Raw genomic sequence first — 15,544 nt, 5'->3', positions numbered from 1 at the left:
GCCTTGTCCGCGCCCCCGCCGCCGTTGCTCGGCTTGCTCTGGCCCCCGCCGTCGCCCTCGCTCCCGGGGGGCCCCTCGCCGCTATCCCGCCGGTGCCAGGAGTAGGTGAAGCCGCTGTCCTTGTCCAGCCGCCGGCGGCTCTCGGAGTCGTCGTCGCTGGTCTCCGAGCTGCTGCAGCTGGAGCCGCGGCCCTGGCTTTTCCGGCGGTGGTAGCGCTTGTGCACGGTGCCGGGGGAGGCGATGTTCATCTTCAGCCGGCTCAGCTTGGGCGGCAGGTTCTCGTCCATGTCGAACTCGTCGTCCGACTCGCCCTCCTCGAAGATCTGGTTGAGGACGGGGGCGCTCTTCCTCGACGTCAGCCGGTTGGTGACCGAGGGCTTCCGACGCAGCACCACCTGTGTGGAGAGGGACATGGGCTTCTTGTCCTCCTCGTCTTCCTCCTCGTCCTCCTCCACCCGGAACAGGCACTTGCGCCCGCCGGCCGTGGGCTTCAAGCTGGCCGGCGACGCCGTGGAGAGCGCCGGCCCGGCCAGCTCGGGGAGGTCGTCTTTCTTGGCCGGGTCACACAGGCCTTTGCTCCTGTGGCCATTGAGGACACCGTCGGCAGCACGAGCAGGAGACTGAGGGACGGTCCCGTGGGACAGGGGAGTGGCCGTGAGATCGTCCTCCAGGTCCTGGGGAACGTCAATCTTGGTTGGCCATGACTGCCTATGTAACAGATTGAAGGAGAGAGCCATGTAGTAACATGCAGACTTTACTCAAAACTACATCACAGAACACTCACTGGGGCAGAATCCACAAACTAAAAAAATGAAGAGAAAACGAAAAGAAGGGGGAAAACCCCAGCAGCCTTGCAAACCCATTCGACATCCTTTAAAGATCACCCAGGGCACCAAAAGGGCACTGGGGTGTGTGGCTCGCTGGCCAAATGGAAACTTCCTCAGAACTGTCGGAAAAGAGGGCCAAGAGCCACGCCCTCTGCCCATACGAATCTTACACCACAAGAAAGCAGTTTTCAACAGCACGGGGAGGTCACCAAAGCAAAACTCAACCACCACACGTTTTGTTCCTTTGGGTCTTGGATCACACAACCTTTAAGGTCTATGGTTCACTAATAAGACTGACCTGAAAAAAATAAAATACAATTCACCTGAAATTCCCAGTCTTCCAGACAGGACAGGATGGTGTCAACATGGAAATAGCTCAACGGATTAAACATGAGAGCACTGCAAGGGGAAGTCATCGTACAGTGGCAGACACACATCTCTGCTTCATCAGTTAAAAAACACACTAAGCTAAATATAAATGCACATTTTTGAAAAATTCTTTTTAATGTTTTAATGTATTTTTAGAGAGAGTGCAAACGCACAGGAGAGGGGCCGAGAGAGGGGGAAACAGAATCCGAAGCCAGTTCCAGGGTCGGAGCTGTCAGCACAGAGCTGGACGTGGGGCTCAAACTCAAGAGCCGTGAGATCATGACCTGAGCCGAAGTCGGATGCTTAACTGACCGAGCCGCCCAGGCGCCCCTAAATGCATGTATTCTTAGGTGTCCACACAAGCGCTGTGGGCAGCAAATCCACAATTATATAAACTTCAATTTTATTCCCCAATCTAAAGTCACCTAAGGAACAAGAATACTGCTTTGCAGCCAAAGAAAAAGACTTTTGAAAATGAGGTCTCTAGCTTGTTTTGAAATTCTCACCCATCCTCTCTGCCCGGGGTAATGGTAGATGCCAGCGAGATTTAAAATAGCCCTTTCCTCACTAAGACACTTACATTTCACACCAATTATGTTATCCTAGAAATAAACCCCAATTAAATTTATAGTTAAAAAAAAAAAAACCTCCCAGGAATTTACGACAGACGCCTCTCCCCCAGCTCAGAACCAACGGCCCTCTCGCTCGTCACTGTGCGTGGCAGTGTGTAAGAGCTGAGTGTTGGATAATGTCTCTGAGGTCAGCAAGTGCCTCTGGACAAGTCACCTGCCCCACCAACACGCATGCATGAAGCCTCGGCGCCCCTGGCGGCCATGGGGAACCACACACAACACTTCTGGAAGAGCCACCCTGCCCCTCATGCTGCAAAAAGCCGGGACACCCCGGGGGGCCCTGGGCTGGGAGGCCAGGTGCCCACGGTGCCCGAGCCACAGAGCGGCAGCGGCGCGGTCCAGGACTCGGGGGCCCACATGAGGCGGAGGCTCTCCCCACCTCGCCTCCCAGCTCCCCTGAAAAGCAAGCCAACCCTGTTCTCAGAACCGGCGCCCACAAACGGTGGGTGGGTGCCGCCGCCAAGGCCGCTCCCCCACCGGCCACGGCCGGGCCATCCGCCCTCACGGGATAATCACACCGTCAAACCGCTCACGTGAGCGGAGCACACATCTGAGCTGAGGTGCTACCCTCGGGCCTCTTCATTGCCGCAACACGTGAGCAAATCCTGGCTGAGCAGGAGGAGAGCCCGCCAGACAACGGTCATGAAGGAGTCCACGCACAGCACGACTCACCGCCCGGTGCTCACCAGAGCCCACTCTGGCCTGGGAGTCTGACCAGGTCCGGGCACTCGGTCCCCCCCACAGCCTCACGAGGCAGGTGCATCTCCCCTCTTCACCGACGGAGAGGTGAGAACACGCAGTAAGAAGCCTGCCCCAGGTCATGCAGGCTTGTGAGCAGTGACCTGCGGGTTGGCTTCACAGTTACTACCCCCCCAAGGCAACCTAGAAGCTTCCAGATGGCTGTTGCGGAACGGACAGACCTCCGCGGTCTGGCCTCAGGGATTCTCCTTACTTCCAGGTCCCTGAGAGGATGCTGGCAGCCAGCCCTCCCGTGCCCGGGTCAGCTCCCCGGAGGCCCCTGCGAGGCCTCTTCTGCCGCACAGAGCACACCAGGCTTCCAGCCCACCCCGGCACGATACAAAGAAGGTGCTCGCTCCGCAGCAGCGGCTCCCAGGCTCCCCCTGCCTGACCCTCCCTGGAAATTAACTTCGCTTCTTCAAAGGTGCATCTACAGACTCAGGGCCCAGCCCCCAGGCTACACTGACCTGAAGGCTGTCCAGCGGCAGAACCAGAACCCAGTCGGGCCCGGGGTTCTGAGGATAAAGTCGCAGTGACCATAAAAAGAAGGCAAGGAAGCAGATGTGCCACCTGGCCTGAGCCCGGGAGGTGACGAGGCCCCCACAGCACCTCCACTCCGGCGTGCCCAGGAAGATGAAAGGAAAAGTTGAGGGAAGGTTCTGGTATTTCTTTATAGCCTCTGTCGGCTCTGTAACTTTTATAATAAAGTAAAAACTCATTTACCTATATGATCAGCTTTAGATTGAGTTCTGATCCGTCTCCCTGAAAACAGCTCAAATCCAAATATTCCATTCTCCAAGGCTGGGGTGAGTCCGACTCAGTGGCCGGACGTGTGGTGGCCCTGCTCTTTCCCATTAGGGGGCTCAGGCCAGGACCAGGATGACCTCACCACTCAAAGTCACTCTCGCCCCAGAGTCCCTGGCTCCCCAGGACCCAGTCCTCTTCCAAGCAGACAGCACCCAGCATGCCTCGGTCTTATTACAGAAGAGTCCATCCAGAATATAAATGAAGCCACTAAGTCCACTTTCCAGCTCTAGATTTCTAAATCTTTATTCTTTGGCTACCCAGGAACATTTTCTTCTGTCTTCTCTCCATCCCAAGTTAACAACCTACCCATGGCAAGCTGACTGATAGTAATTTCAATTCAATGGCTTTCTGCCTATTTTAAATAATAATTATACTTAAATAATATAAATATAATATAAATTTAATATAAATAAAAATATACTTTAATAATTATTACTTAATATTCACACATACATCTTATGTAGATGTTAAGAGCAGAGAATTATTCAGAATTGCGAGCATCCTTCTGTTTTTGAATCACTACATTTCCACGGATTACTTTATCTGAAGAGGAAAAGATAAATTTTCTATGACTTTCATGTGGTGATATCAAAAAGTAACCCTCTCCATGCTTTTAAACAGAAAACTAAAATGGCAGAAGCAAAAGCAAGGTGGGAAAGAAGGGGAAGGAGAAAGGAAGGGGAAGAAAGGGAGGAGGAGAAAAGATGGAGGCGAGCTCATTCACGACTTTGCCAAACCAGAGACAACAGTGGCGGGAAAATGTAACAGTGACGGCAAACAGGTGGAGCCCTCTTCAGGAGGCAGACAGTATTATTATGCCCATTTCACAGACCAGGAAGCTGAGTCAGAAAGAGGTTAAGTGACTTCCCAAGGTCAGGGTGCCAATAAATCAACTATATAATCACTGAAATCCTGAGATAACATAATGGCACAGAAATCTCCTTAATGTTGTTAAGAACTAGCTCAAAAAGTGGAAAATTTAGCCTTATTCCTGGAATGAAAAATTAAAGAAAAGAACACATTAATATATATCAGATCTGAAGGAGTTTAATGAAAATAGTTGACAGACACTCAGCTGCTTCTCCAACATGTCTTCCTGGCCAGGCCAGTGCCACAGTCCCTCTCCCCTGAGCGCAGGGGGGAAGGTGTCCTCGGTGACGAAGGGACAGGCCCCCACGCGCGGAGAGCCCATGCGTGGCCTCCCCAATGAGGCTGCCACCCCTGTGTATTCTCTCTTGCCCCGAAGAGTGATTAGGAAGCATGTTTTAAAAAGGGGTTCACTATTTCAACACATCAGCTTACTAAAATCAGGGCAGATTTCTTTTCTCACCTAAACTGGGCCTTGATATTGCTAGGGCTTGCAGATCTGGTTTGTATTTCTTTCTCCTGCTTCTCCCTCAGGATCCTTTCAGCAAGCAAGAAGTATGTGGCCGTGATGTGGTTGTACCTGTTGGTCTCCAGGGCTCTGAGGAAAATGAGGGGACACACATAAGCCGTGTCAGCAGGTTTTTTACAAGCAGAACAGATTTTTGGTTTTTTTAAGGTATAAGCAAATGAAATCCAATGACCTGGAATCTTTAAAATTATGAAAAAACACAGACAAGAAAAAAAAAGCCTAGCAGTTATTTAGATCACTCCTGAAATTCTAAAAACGACTCCATAAAATGTTCAACTTATAAGAAAAAAACCCAAACCGCTGAGAGCTGCTGAGCTGGGTGTCCGTTTTTGACACATAAAAAGGGTAGCGAAGCTTTCCAAGAATGTATGTATTATCCAAAAATGTAATCTGGGTGTCAGTATTTTCATTTATTACACTGGTTCACGTGCTTCCATCAGAAGTAGGAAACGGCTGTATGAATGTCCACTGAAACACTAGCATCCATCAGAAAAATTAAGAAAAGTTTTTATTTTTACACTCATTGCATTTATTGGCATTTTAGACATTAATGAATTATTAATGTATCTGAGAACCTGTCATTAGCCTCCTCGTTGAATAACATCAATATATTCGTTCATCGATTTCATAAGCGTGCTTGGAGTACCCCGTGTGGGCACGCGCCCTGCAGCCAGGGGCCGGCGCGGCGCACGCACAGGACACGCGGCTACCTGCTCTCCTGCAGCCGGCCTGGCCCGGGAATTGCACGAGCGTGTAAAAAAATGTCTGCAGACATACATAACTACGCTTTCCGTGGTAGAAATACACAATGAACACCTAGGAAACAGGGCAATACAGGGATCAATTTTCACAAAATGAATGGCAGGGCGGGGTGGGGGGGGTCATGACTAATGGGCTGAGCGGGCTGAGGGGCAAGACTCTACAGAGCCCCACGATGCACTCGGGCTCGGAATGACTTCCTAGGGTGGTCTCCTAAGCTGAGTACCACATAAGGTCACTAGCCTGTGTTCGGGGGACCAAAACGCATGTGTATTTGAGTTGAGTCATCGTGCTGAGGAGGAGGAGCTGGCCACAGATGTGGGCACGGGTGAGGCCGCAGACCTGCTTGGGGGAGCGAGCTCGGGGCCCCCGCCCCTGCTTCACCAGGCACGTGCCCACCAGGGACGGGGAAACCAGGGTCCCCTGAACCAGTGAGGCTGCCCCTCCCTTCGGACGGCTCATGGATTTACAGGAATTAAATAGTTCTGGGTGATACCACTGCATGTATTTATTAAGCTGAGAACATTAAGCCAATTTAGCCAGATACAAATAGGCCTCTACCCACTTTCAATACATTCCTAAAGCGAGTGTCCTTGGCAAGAATAGCAAGTGTCCTGCTCTTTCTGATCGTTTAGGTTATTAAGTAGCCATGGATCAATCTTTGAAATCTCATAATGCAGCTGGAAGTCTGTAGAAATGTGTATTTAAGCCAAAATTTTGAACCTGGTCTTTTCCGTTTTATTTTGTTTTGGGTTCCCCGCCCCCCCCCCCCCAGAACATGCCCTCGTTCCACCATACCTGTTTCATTCAACAGGTTAAAGAACTTTTGATTTTTCATTTGTGGAAATGCTTCATGATTTTCTAGACAGGACCTCTTATAAGAATAAATCATTGTTAAAACAAAGCAACAGCATTTTTATATTATCCCTCATTCCACACTTCTTAGGTTATTAAAAACTAGCTTTGGTGTGGGGTCCAGGTTGCTGCAGCTCTGAAGGGCGGGAAAGTACTACAGCACGATGCAGCCCTGACAACACCCAAGCCCCCAGGCACGGCTGTGACCCCCGAACATGTTCCTTACAACAATGTGTGACCGGCCCAGTGGACAGCCCTGATCTGCAGGCTGTGGTCTGCCCCACCCCCTGCCCACCGTGGGGACCAGAGGGAGACACGGCAGTGAAGAGGGTACTGCTGGGGGCAAGAAATGTGCGGCGGGACAGAAGAGGCTATTCCAATCCACCCCTGCAGGAAGGCAGCAAGAGAGGCCCCAGCACCCGCCGACGCTGCCCCGCGATGGCTGACTTGCTCACTGGTACAAGAATAAAAATGACGAACAACAAAACCCGCACACAGGCACCGGGCCAGGAACTCTGGAGACAAATGGCCTGGCCGCTGCCAGTGGGAGCCCTACCCACTCCGGGGTCCACAAGCCCTGACCGGTGAAGAGGGGAGCCCGCTCCGAGAAGCCTAAGCCCAGGGCCCCTGCTGACGAGCCGCGACATACTCTACGATGGCGTCCCGGTCCGCTATGTCCCCGAGCACCATGCGCTGAATGATGCTGTTGTGCTCCTCCTCCGAGAGGTTTTTGTAGGACACGAGGGGGATGTTATACTTTGTGGCTGGCGAAGGGTCCACTCCCTGAAGCCAAGGATGATTCTCAATCTCTTCTAAGGAGGCCCTTCTCTTGGGATCTCTCTGTAGCATCCGTGTGATCAGGCTGGAAAGGAAGGGAAGTTCACTGTTAGAACAAACTGTTGGAAGGGACTGGTAATGGTGGGTTATTCTATTAACCAGGATTGTTTCCTGCATTTAGACCATGAATTTCATTAGGTTCACTGATGGTAGTGGTGGTGGTGTGGCAGATGGGAATAAAGAAAATTCAGTGCCCTCAAATTAATAAACAGAAAAATACAACTACCGGAGATGCTGAGAAGCCGCACACTTTCCCACCATCTAGAATTAACTCTAGGTGTCAACACCTGTCCTTGAATTAACTGTGGCTCAGCCACATGCCAGAACCAGCTGTGATGATCAGCACTAGAACACACATGCCAACTTCTGCTTCGCGAAGAATGAATGACCCTCATGAAAACAATCAAAACGCCACACGCATTCTGTTTAAATGCACTGTGCTGGCAAAATAATACATACACACACACACCAAGATGGAAGGAAGGAAAACTCAGGTAGAAATGGAGTCAAAGCAGGACTCAGGAGGTGAACGACAAAGCCAGCCTTTGACCTGATTGCTTCTGCTTTGGTTTTGAGGGCTACACTGAGGGCACAAAATAGAATGTAATGCGCAGGGCCCACTGGAGGCAGGGGCACAACAAGAGCCCTCGTGAGGAGCTGGGGTCACGGCTTCGGCTGAGACATGAGAAGCCAATCTGCTAAGGTATCAGGAAGGAAGCCTGCATGTGTGGACGCTGGCTGTGGAGGCGGGGCGTGGGAATCCAAGAATTTCTGGCCACAGCCTGCTCCTCATACACGCCACGAGTTTGTGGTCCAAACTAATGACATCTGCGTGGGACACACAGGGAAGAAGTGAATTTAAAGTGGTTTTAAGCCGGAGGTGCTCCTGGGTAACTATAATAGGGAAGCAAATGCAAACCTTCTCTGCAGGAACGTGATTTAAAGGAACTCCCCACAATAGTATTACAAAAAATAAAACTTCACAGTCAAAAAATATAAAAGAAACAAGTGACTTTAGCAGGAACAAAAAACACACAACAGCAAAATCAGAATGCAAAGTCTGCCCCTCCCCTACTCACGCTTTCTCTTTCTCTCTCTCAAAAATAAACATACATCAAAAAATTGGGGGGAAAAAAAAAAAAGACATGGAGAAGCCTAGGGGCGCCCGGGTGGCAGAGTCAGTTGAGCATCCAACTTTGGCTCACGTCATGATCTCACGTTCGTGGGTTCAAGTGCCAAGTCAGACTGTGCTGATAAGTCAGAGCCTGGGGTCTGCTTTTGGATTCTGTGTCTCCCTCTCAGAAATAAACAAACATTAAAAAACTTTTTTTTAAAAAGACATGGAGAAGCCTGAAATACAAAAAACTGGGGAAAAAAAAAAAAAAAGGTGGGGGAAGGGACCTGGGTGGCTTAGTAGGTTAAGCATCCAACTCTTAATGTCAGCTCAGGTCATGATCTCATGGTTTGTGAGATCGAGCCCACTTGGGATCCGGTCCCTCTGCCCCTCCTCTGCTCTCTCTCTCTCTCTTTCTCCCTAACATACATCTAATCAGAGTTCCAGAAGAGAATGAGGGAATGGGCAAGAAACTGTATTTGAAAAGATAATGGCTAAGGATTTTCCAAATTCATGGAAGAAAACAAATCCCGACCCAGGAAGCTGAACACATCCTAAGCAGAATGAACGGCGGCTCTTAAAGCAGCGTGAGAAGGACAAATCACCTGCGCAAGAGCCACAGTAAGATGAGCAGCTAACTTCCCAATAGCAACAAGACAGACCAGAAGGTGTGGAGTAATATCTTCAATAACCTGAGAAAGAGCACATGTAACATAAAGACATTTTCAACAAAAACTGAGAAAGCTGATCCCCCAACAAATGCTCATCAGAGAAATTCTAAAGCGTGTAATTTTGGCAGAAGAATGTGATCCCAAGTAGAAAGATATGCAAAGTTCTTATGAAACATCTGGGTATTTCTAAACAATTTTTTACTGCACAGAATAATTTGTGGAGTTAAAAAAATTACTAAAATATTGAATGATAAAGTATTCTAAGGATCTTGTGTTGTTCGGGAAGAGAATAAACATAAGGATTAACTATCGATTTTATTATATTAAGTATACAAACATGTATGTGTGTGTTAAAATAGACTGAACTTCTATCCAAGTTTTAAAATAGACAGACTATAACCAACTAGTTGAAGGAAGAGAGCCAAATAAGGGGAATAAGAATCCATCAATCCCAAGGAACAGAAAAAAAAGTGAAAAAGACAAAAAAAGAAAGAAAGAAAAGGAGGGCAAATATGAGGCACATAAAAAGAACATAAATATATCTACATCTTGCAGTGAACACAATAAATATGAATGGGATAAAAACTCACTAATTAAAAGACAAAAATGCTTTAGATGGTTCCCAAAACAGCTCCCAGGTTAAGAAAAAGACGTACTTAAAACCAAGATGATGAAAGGTTTATGTAAAGGAAAGGAATGGAAAACTATACAGCACACACAAATGCTAACTGAAAGGTGACAGGTTTGGCTAGGTAAAACTAGATAACACAGACTGATCTTACGGCAAAAAGCATCATTAGACATAAACAGTGATATACAAGTTCAATTCACCAGTAAGATACAATTAGTACCTGGTTAACACTGCTTCAGAACAATCATATCAAAAACTGACAGACCTCCACGAATAAAACAGTACATTACCATCACAATGGAAGAATATCTTAGTAAGTGATCAATCAAGTAACTAATCAAGAAGCTCAGAAAAGATGTATGTAATTTTGAACAGCATAATTAACAAGCTTGATCTTAAGGATTTATATAGAACTGTGACCCCAGCAACTGGAAAATACACATTTTTTTCCAGAACAAAAGGATCATTTACAAAAATTGACTAAATGCTACGCACTAAGCAAGCCTCAACAATTCAAAAAAAAAAAAAACCCAATAAAAAACTAGTTACTATATAGACTATATTCTTGGGCCACAATGCAGTTAAGTTAGAAATGAAGAACAAAAAGCTAATTACAAAACTCTATACAAATGTATAGAAATGTAAAACACCCCTCTAAAAACTTAGAGGTCAAATAAACTAGAAAATCCTCAGAACTGAATAACAGGTCTATAAATCAAAACTAGTAAGATGCCAAAAAAAAAAAAAAGTACAAGAAGGCAACTGACAGCCTTAACTCTGACATCAGAAAAGGAGAATCTGTGAGCTGAGTATCCAACATAAGGGGGGAGAGGGAGAATTAGCCCATGAAGTAGGTAAAAGGAAATAATACAGATAAAATTCACAACATAAAACAAAAAATACAAGTAAATTAATAAAAATAAAGGCAGTTCTTTGAAAAAGACTAATAAAACTAACAAACTTCAGGAAAGACTGATCAAGAGAGGGCAAAAACTACCAATACTGGAATGATACAGGGCATCAGCCCCACTGATCTACACACTTTACAAATATAATCAGAATATAAATACTTAAGGCCAATAAATTTGAAAATTTAGATAAAATGGGCAAACTTCTTAAAAGAACACAAGTTAGCAAAATTGGTATAAGGAATAAGCAGAAAAATGAACAGTCCTACGATTATTAAAAATAATCCCTCTAGGAGGGAGAAACAGAGAAGTCTCCTAAAATATTACGACTGTTCTGTTTCTTAAGCAGGATAACAGATCCCACCACTGTCACACCACTAGTAGATGGGGAAGTCAGTGCCTGAATCCAGAGAGCTTGAATCCGTACGGTCTTTCCCATCCACCACCTGGCTTAAGATGACGCTCCACTTGGAGAAAAGATGTCTCAAACTATCAGATTTTCTTACCAGCTGATGGGAAAAACTCAAATCTTTGCTACTACAGCAAAATCCTTTAAGCAGTAGCTACAACCTTAGCTGAATGTAAAACTATCACTCATTAAAATATATATGTATATAGATATATAAATACACACAAACATAATGTCAATGAAATCCTGAACTTCTAGCATTTCTTTTATATTTGTCACTACACTTATCACTGAACTAGAAAGCACTCTAAATTCCAAATAATCAACATGAGTGTATTTTTGTTTGCTGGCTTCCCCAGTCATATCACCCAAAACAGAGGTGCTCTGCCAACCGGAGAGAGCCATGCTGTAAATAAAATCATGGGACACATTATGTAAAACCTAACATGAGGTGTTGGTGGGCCATTTCAGGAAAGGAAACGCCTTAACTTTTCTCTGGAATTTAAATTTTTTGCTGATGCAAACAGAGGAAGGTAGTTCCCATGGTAATATCTTCATTTCAAGGGAGTGCCCATCATTCCTGGAGCCTGACGTGGCACCCAATGCCTTTCTTGAAAACAAATATATTTAAAAAACAGACTAATACTCTTTGTACTCTAATATAAAACTTCAAATCATATTCTGGGGTTAACCCTCAAATACACTTAACAAAAACAAAATATCAAGTTCAAAAACTAAAAGAAACCCAGGTGTTGAAGTCACCTCAAATTTTTCGGGCATGTGAATAAACTAAAACTTCTGGTTTTTATATGACTGCTTAAGTTTCCACATTCTTTTTGCTTGTTTGTTTTTACTTACTCTTTACACTCTTTGGACACATGGGATGGTACTGTATATTTGCAGTCCATGATCATGGTCAATGTCTCGCTGTCATTGGCCTCCTGAAAGGGTGGCTGTCCACACACCAACATGAAAAGGATCACTCCCAGACTCCAAATATCTACAAATTAAAAGACGGGCTGTTAAATACTAGACGAGTTAGAAAACCAAAAACACTAAGAATTGCAAAAGTAGACGAACAATATTATTTATTTGAATAGTGAAAAGTATTTATATCTAAAAAAAAAAAATTTAAGAAAACTTAAGCCCCAACAAGGCAGGGAAGGTATCTGTCTTGTTCACTGATTTTTCTATTCACTTCAGCCATAGGGTGAATGGTCAATAAATGTTCAACAAATAAACTAATTAATTCATCAGTTAATGGCAAGAACATCAAGTGGAAAGTAACTATCAAGGTTCCCAAACCAACGGACACAGATTGCTGTTTTTCTCATGACATTATTTACCACAGAAAAAACTATTAATACTCTGAGACATGAAAAGGATCTTGCCTGACATCATAACTATTTCAGTTGTTCTTTACCCTGATCCTGGTTAGATAACCAGATGATGTAAGTCATAGTCTTAGTCACTTTATAGTTAAGAAAATTAAAATTCAGAGGGGATAGAAATATTTCTGTATTGTCAATAAAGAAAAAGACAAGTTAGACATTAGTTCCAAGGCCAGAGCTAGGTCTGAACGTTCAAGTAACCAGGAGGCCCACCGGTGACTTAACAACAGCCAGAAGCTACTGAATAAAGCATTGCAAAAGACAGCTTTTCCATCACTGTAAGGATTTCAGCAAAGTGAGCACCTGTCTACGTAAGACATTCCTGTACAAACTGACATCTGAGGGCCCTCCCAACTGGAGCATTAGACTAACTCCTATAGTAACAAATAACCCTTACTTCTTGCCATTAAATAACAAACTCACCAATCAGTCGGAAAAATGATAGTTTTTCAAACAAAAAACGGATGACTCCATTTAGGAAGGATAGCACAAATCATTCATTCACTCCAGAAACTAAAGTACAGACATGACTACCTAAACATTCAAATAGCAAGAGATGAATTCAAGAAGCTCTCTACCACAAAAGGCCACAAGAAAGAATGGAGAGGCAAGCCACCTGGACTTTGTCTCCACATCTGTTAATACTCAAACTGCTGTTTTCATTTAGGTTTAAACACCCAAACTAATGTAGGATCCATATTATTTTCCAGCAGAATTATAATCTGTTAATAAAATATCTTTTCCTTGGTCCAAACTAAACAAAGAAGGCAATAAAGGCAGAAAGCCAAAGTTATGAACACTTGTGACTTTTTTATATATACAATAAATTTTACTAAGGATGCTTCAATGGAAATTAGTGACACAAATGGAAAAATCTACTAAAATTAAAACATTACATTCTTAGAACACTCTTACATATAGTATGAATGAAAGAGACCTAAAGAGCATTCAGTCTAAACCTTAAGCTCTGCAGGTCTGCTGGGCATTGCTTATAGGTAGCTCGGATCATGTGACCTGCTGTCCCAGGACAGCAAGCTGGCTCCTCTCACTGGCCCACATTTCTTTACCTTGATCTTGGAATGCAGAGGGCCATCCCCGTAGAGCCAAACAGTCTGAGTAAGGGGGCGAGCTGCACCTGTTCTTTAAACATTGGTGGGAAGGATTTATAACCCAGTTCTAGTTGTAACTTAGTAAGAATTTTCAAAGGACATTTACATAGTTGGTGTGTAACTTAAACCGTCTTTGAACAACCTGAACCTGTTGTTTTGGGGTTTTTTTTTGTTTTTTTGTTTGTTTTGGTCACCAGCCCCAACTCTGAAGCCACTACTGTGAACAAGTGGCAATTACTTTTATTCTCCCTCTAATGCATGTGATCCCCCCTCATTTTACAAAGCAGTTATATTCTAGAATTTCACTATAAACTCACCTTTTCAGTGATGTTCATTACATAAGGAGATAAACACACCACATTCCTGTTTATTTTTGGTTCATGTATTTATTTTGTGTTATTTTTGGCTGTCTCTTTCCCGAATAAGTGAAAGGGGTTTTAAATGGCTTGCAATAAAAACACATCAAATAAAAAGCAGGGTAGTTACAATAAAAACTTTCTTCTGTTGTTCAAACACTGACAATGTCTAAGGCTACTACTGTCCCCAAGCCTAAGCATTAATAAATACACATGTGTCTGAGATACAATACATTCGTGTCCTTCCATGTAAATCCTACAAAACAACAATTTTTATAAAATGAATCTGGTTACATGATTTCTTCTACCATCTCATACTTTTAACCGTGGATAAACAGTTTGTTTTTTCAGTTTTCCACTTTTTCTCTACGCTAAATTGGAGATATCTGACAGTGCAATTACACAAAGCTCCTGTTTTAACAGTATAACAAATAACATAAATATCAACTAATAACTACCCCAAGTTGCTATTTGGTTAAAGAAAACTTTCTGGTAAATATCAACCTCGACAGCAGCAAGGAAGTTGGAAACGTGCTCTGCAGGGTCACTTCCCCAGGCAAACACACACTGCATTTGCTAGGAAGGGGCGCGTGGTTAGAAGAGCAAAGAAGAAAAATAATGTGTATATATACTGTTTCCACTGCTTCCAGTCAGAGATCAAATAATTTCTGAACATACAATCGCTGAATATTTGAGAAACGTGGAAATTTCACTTGGCAAAGCGAAGTGCCATCCTGTGAGGGTCTCACACAGAGAGGAGCAGCAGTGCGGGCAGGGGCGCAGGGCTTTCGAAACGGTGAACGACCCTCTCATGGAGACAACGTGAGTATTCACAGGCCGCTTATTCCATTAATTTATTTTCCAGACTTTTAATTTCTCTTCTTACTCTACTTTCTGTCTTTGAATGATTTTACTTTTCCATCCCAGGGGCCAAGAGAGGAAATCAGTCCCTACATGAACACCAAGTGGTGTGACTTTAACCAAGCTATTTAAATGAGCGTCTCCACCATTAAATGGGGATGGCGGCGGCAGCACGCTTCCCCTGGACGCCGCTGAGGGCACTGAACAGAGACAAACCAAATCCGGGCCCAGCAGTCCAGACAGAGCCCAGCTGGCATTCTCAGGAGGCTGTGGTGCCTCGCTCTCAGTCACCTGTGCTGGGTGGGCCCTGCTCCTGAGCCGCAGACACAGAGATGATGGGGACGCCCTTGCCCGTACAGGTCTCCCAATTCACTGTGAGAAAGAGCACATGGCTCAGCAGGCACAGAGCCAACAAGAAAAACCAGTGGAGATGAGGGGAGAGGCACAGGAAAGGCCTCTTAGTAATACAGCTAAAGAAGGTGGTAATTCACGATCCGGGCCCCCAGGACATGTGGTATTACAGGACTGCAAATGGCAACAAGAAAGATGATCTATTACTTTCCCCTCAAATGGGGGATGAAGTTGGGACAAATCTTAATAAAATTTTATCTTTATGATTTTTTAAATTTAAGTTTATTTATTTGAAAGAGAGAGCATGCAGGCACATGCAGGGGAGGGGCGAAGAGAGGAAAGAGAGAGAATCCCACACAGGTTCCATGCTGTCAGCACAGAGCCTGATGCAGGGCTCGAGCTCATGAACTGTGAGATCATGACCTGAGCCAAAACCAAGAGTCAGATGCTTAACTGGCTATGCCACACAAGGCACCCCTAAAAATTTACTTTTGTTAATATTTTAAAATATCTTTTTCCATTA

The 15,544-nt window shown here is 44.9% G+C and overlaps 1 protein-coding gene across 2 annotated transcripts in view; it reads right to left on the bottom strand.

Moving 5' to 3' along the window:
• The window catches only part of SNRK (SNF related kinase), a 54,535-nt gene that overhangs the window by 3,023 nt on the left and 35,968 nt on the right, over window positions 1-15,544 (bottom strand). For both annotated transcript variants that reach the window (XM_029940484.1, XM_029940486.1), the window contains 4 exons: window positions 11,812-11,953; window positions 7,033-7,245; window positions 4,704-4,838; window positions 1-708 (listed from right to left, as the gene is read on the bottom strand). The exon at window positions 1-708 is cut by the window's left edge and continues 3,023 nt beyond it. In XM_029940484.1, the coding sequence (XP_029796344.1) occupies window positions 1-708; window positions 4,704-4,838; window positions 7,033-7,245; window positions 11,812-11,953 (1,198 nt within the window). The remainder of the gene's footprint in view (window positions 709-4,703; window positions 4,839-7,032; window positions 7,246-11,811; window positions 11,954-15,544) is intronic.

The sequence above is a fragment of the Suricata suricatta genome, chromosome 5, assembly GCF_006229205.1.
Source record: "Suricata suricatta isolate VVHF042 chromosome 5, meerkat_22Aug2017_6uvM2_HiC, whole genome shotgun sequence".
Taxonomy (NCBI): Eukaryota; Metazoa; Chordata; class Mammalia; order Carnivora; family Herpestidae; genus Suricata; species Suricata suricatta.
The sequence above is the reverse complement of the archived record's forward strand: the minus strand, read 5'-3'. Positions and strand labels throughout refer to the sequence as shown.